Source organism: Quercus robur, chromosome 9 (assembly GCF_932294415.1).
Source record: "Quercus robur chromosome 9, dhQueRobu3.1, whole genome shotgun sequence".
Classification (NCBI taxonomy): Eukaryota; Viridiplantae; Streptophyta; class Magnoliopsida; order Fagales; family Fagaceae; genus Quercus; species Quercus robur.
Window position 1 is genome coordinate 41,246,795 of NC_065542.1, and position 4,768 is coordinate 41,251,562.

A 4,768-nucleotide genomic window follows, 5' to 3' on the forward strand; every position below is an offset into this window, starting at 1 on the left:
TTTCAATAATTTAAGGATGAAAAATAAATTTTTAGTAAAATTGATGGACATAAAAAAAATTTCAATGTCTTAAGGTCAAAAAATGAAATTTCCAATAATTTAGGGATAAAAAATGGTCATCTTAAAGTTTTGGAAGTAAAAACAAACTTGTATCTATCACGGTGACGGTTGTATCTATCGACGGTGGGTTTCTTATTAAAGCCCAAATTCCTCGAGTCCCAAGCCCAAGCTTTGGCCTTGTACAATCACAATTATTCTCTTCTCATTAATACAACGCTCTCTCGCTCTCTCTCTCACTCTCTCACGCTGCAACGCATCTCAAATATTGTGCTGTGTGAGAGTCCAAACCCCAAAAAGCTCTTATCTTCTATCACTCAAAAACCCTAATCCTCCTCGAAGGGGAAAAAAAATTCTCAAAAACACAGACACAGACACAGCCATGGCTTCGCAAACTCCAAACCTGGAGTGCCGAATGTACGAGGCGAAGTACCCTGAGGTTGACATGGCGGTGATGATTCAGGTGAAGAACATCGCCGACATGGGCGCCTACGTCTCACTCCTCGAGTACAACAACATCGAGGGCATGATCTTGTTCTCCGAGCTCTCACGGCGTCGGATTCGGAGCGTCAGCAGTCTCATCAAGGTGGGTCGGATCGAGCCCGTGATGGTGCTCCGTGTCGACAAAGAGAAGGGCTACATCGACCTTAGCAAGAGGAGAGTCTCCGAAGAAGATATCCAGGCTTGCGAGGAGAGGTACAATAAGAGCAAGCTTGTTCACTCCATTATGCGTCACGTCGCTGAGACTATGTCTATCGATTTGGAGGTACAAGCTGCTTTTACTCAAATCTAGATTGAGGAGCTTTGTGTTTTTAGGGTTTTAGGTTTTACCGTGCATATGTTTGATTTTAGGGTTCTTTATTACCACGCTTGAGTGTTTGGGAGCTGAGAAAACAGGAGAAAAGTGACTTTGAGTGGGAATATTTGATTTAGTTTGATGGGCTTCGTTTTTTGATTCTAGGATTGAGGAGTTTATTTTTTAGGGTTTTAGGAGAAAGATATTTAGGTGTATGTATGATTTTAGGGTTTTTATTTTTTAGCGAATATGATTGAGGTTTTTCTTGTTTGAGTGTTTGGGAGCTGAGAAAAAACTGGAGAAAGTGACTTTGAGTGGGAATATTTGATTTAGTTTGATAGGTTTCGTTTTTCATTTCCCTGTCTTTTGATCTTGTTCTTGTTGTTTGTTTGTTTTGTGTAGAATTTTGATTCTTTGGGTTTTAGAGTATGAGTTGTTTGGCTTATGTGATTGTGTTGGGTGGGTGGTTTGCGTTTGTCTCAAAATTGATGGATTTTAGGGTTTTAGAAGAATGATGCGTATTAGGTTTATGATGTTGGGGTTCTTTGTTCTGGGGGGGTTTTTCTATTTTATTTGCTAATTCTTCATTGATTAGTTTTCCTCGTTTGATTGTTTGGGCACTAACAAAACTGGGGAGAGGTGATGAATAGAATTTGAGTATGAGTTTCAAAAAATGAGAAAGTTTGCTTCAACTAAGCAAAAATGGTTGTTTCTGGTTTAAATGTGTATAGTAGCAATAATTGGGGATTACTGGCCTTTAGGGTATGTTTAATTAAGGCCAAGAAGCAAAATTGTGAATATGATCATGTCACATGTTGCTGTAATTATGAAACTGGCATTAATGTTGAGATGACGTTCTGGTTAAATTACCATTGTTGCTGCTGGATGAAGCAGTTTCATATTTTAAAATTACTTGCTTACTTGGTAGATTGCAAATTGTAAGCAAGTAATATCAGGCAGTTCTCTGTTGACACTTAGTAGGGATTAGAACCATTCTAGTGCTTATTTTAGGCAGTTCTCTGTTAGCATATTAGGAAAACCATTGTAGTTCCTGTTTTAGGCAGTTCTCTGTTGGCTACTTGCAATTTCTTCCTATGATGCATTGCCATATAGCAGTAGCATATGCAATTATGAATGGGTGTGTGCATGCACGAGAGAGAGATAGGGAGAGAGAGAGATACAAACTCTCCAGTTTGGGTTTAAGCTGTTAATTTGATTAAGGTTTCCCTCTGTGTTGACACTTAGATCCTGTATTAGGCAGTTCTCTGTTGGCAACTTGCAATTTCTTCTAATTAGGGCTGTAAATGGCTGAACCAAGACAAGTATGAAAATTTCAGCATTGTTCATTTAATTTTATTGTGAACTCCAATTGAGTTTGAGTTCATCACCAAATAAGATTACATGTTCAATTTTGGTTCGTTTTCTTGTCAAACAAGCTAGATATTGTTCACAAGCTACTTTATTAAAGGAAATCCATGACCAAAATGTTTTACCTCTTCACAAATCTATGAATTTTTACTACAAATGGACAATTTATTAATCAATAAAGTACAAATAATAATTTTATGTCATTTGAATCTATTTACCAACTTATACAATCCAATCTCATGTCTATATAAGTATATATAATTTTTTTATAAATCATAAAAAAATATAATATTTTTTTTCTCGTTTAATAGTAGAGCCTAAACTTGCTGGTTGCATGTGTGTGTATATGCATATTGCACTAAAATTGCTGGTTGAACTCATTAGATTCGACCTGCCATTAAGTGCGTGTAAGACTGGGTTTATTTGGGGTATAAAAAACAGCATATGTTTTTTAGAAAAGCATGAGATCTTGGTCTGTTCTTTTTACTTTTTTTTTTCAACCACATATTGTAATTTTTTCTTATAATTATAGTTGTTGGCAACTTTCTTTCAGGCTTTCAGCTGTACAAAAACCTTAGTTATGTTTCTTTTGGTATGCAAGTCCTTTTAATGTTGCATGCTTGTCCAAACTACTGACTGATGGTGATTTTAACATTTTGTTCTCATTCTTTGCATTGGTTATTACTAAATGGAAGTTACTTATTTCAGGATCTGTATATCCATGTTGGCTGGCCTTTATACCGGAAATATGGTCATGCTTTTGAGGTGAGAATGTTCATTACTTTGGGAGGCAGTTTTTATCTTCTAAATTTGCAGTAGGGGACCTAATCTGTATTATGTGCAGGCATTCAAAATTATTGTGACTGATCCTGATACTGTTCTGAATACTCTTACCCGTGAAGTCAAAGAAATTGGTCCTGATGGACAGGAGGTAAATTTTTTCTGTGAAATGTTTTATTGCACATTCTTCTTGTTGATGACTAAAGCTGTGTTTAAAATTGTTTTAAAGGTAACTAAGGTGGTTCCTGCATTATCGGAGGAAGTGAAAGATTCTCTAGTAAAAAACATTAGGAGAAGAATGACACCCCAACCTTTGAAGATTCGGGCTGACATTGAAATGAAATGCTTTCAATTTGATGGCGTTCTTCACATCAAGGTCTTATTCTTTGTTCTTTCTATGATAGGCCTTCATTTTTAAACATCTGTGTGTGATTTTTTTTAAGCCATTGAGTTGGAAATTGCTGTCCTGTTTATACTTTTTTTTATCTTTGGTGTTGCAGGATGCCATGCGAAAAGCTGAAGCTGCTGGCAATGATGACTGTCCTGTTAAAATAAAATTGGTTGCTCCTCCACTTTATGTTCTAACCACTCAGACTCTTGACAAGGTTTTGTGCAAACCCTTTGTTGAGTGTTCATGCGATTATTTATATTTAGCCCCCTAAATATACACAATTAGGGAAATTCATTTTTATCTAAACTAGTTAGCTAATCAAATACAATTTACTAAGATTAGGGAAACTTAGCAAACTTATCTTTAACATTTTTGGAGGCAATTGTAGAATCTATTAGTCTGTAGCTGTTTTTTAATTTTTTAAAAATGAAATTGACTTCTTTCTTGGATTGGACAGGAGCAAGGAATAGCGGTTCTCAACAGAGCAATTATAGCTTGCACTGAAGCAATAGAACAGCACAAGGGAAAACTTGGTGTGAAGGAGGCACCCAGAGCGGTGAGTGTCACTCTTACTTTTAACACTTGATGAACGGGATGACAATGTTTTTGTCGAAATAGATTTCTACTTAGCATAACAACTTGCTATTTTTCTTTTTGTTTCTGATATTGTGCATCAATTTTAGGTGAGTGAACGGGATGACAAACTACTTGCTGAGCACATGGCCAAGCTACGCGAAGCTAATGAAGAGTTGAGTGGTGATGAGGATAGTGAAGAGGAGGAAGACACAGGAATGGGAGAAGTTGATGTGGAGAATGCCGGCATAACAGAGTGAAATAGCATAGAGGGATTTTTTTTTTCTTAAAATATTTTTGTTCTTGTGTTTTTTAACTGGCTCTTTTACACAACCAATTTCAGACTCTGTACTGTTGAGGTATTTTGCCAACGTACCAATGATTAAGCAGTTTTTTTGAGTAGGAAACATTGTACCTATTTATTCAACAGAAATACTGTATGTTCTTACGTGAAAAAACCTGCTTCTGTTCCGTGTGCTTTCGCCTGGGGGCTGTGTACGAGTACTCTACTTTGTACGTAGTCTATTCCCATCTCGAGTCTTGTGCTCAAAATGACTACACTTTTCCCCGTTTTAAGTTATTAGGAAAATATATTATTTAAACCCTAGTAATGTTGCCCATAACTCTTCATAATGAACACTTTATGAAAACATTTTTAATTTTTTGGTTCTTTATTTTTTCTGAGTTTATGAAAGCACTTAATTATTCGGTTTTCATAATGAACACTTGATCATTATGTTAAGTTGATGAAAAATTCTTTCTCCAAATAGCAAAAGGGAAATTAAAATTTATTTTAAAATCTT

At 35.9% G+C, this 4,768-nt stretch overlaps 1 protein-coding gene across 1 annotated transcript; it reads left to right on the forward strand.

The window, feature by feature from the left end:
- The first annotated feature begins 232 nt into the window (after positions 1 to 232).
- On the forward strand, positions 233 to 4,436 carry LOC126698399 (eukaryotic translation initiation factor 2 subunit alpha homolog). Its single transcript, XM_050395585.1, has 7 exons — positions 233 to 823; positions 2,930 to 2,986; positions 3,066 to 3,152; positions 3,231 to 3,377; positions 3,502 to 3,606; positions 3,850 to 3,948; positions 4,076 to 4,436. The coding sequence occupies exons 1-7, from the start codon at positions 440 to 442 to the stop codon at positions 4,223 to 4,225; spliced, it is 1,029 nt and encodes a 342-aa protein (XP_050251542.1). The 5' UTR covers positions 233 to 439; the 3' UTR covers positions 4,226 to 4,436.
- The last annotated feature ends 332 nt before the right edge of the window (positions 4,437 to 4,768 follow it).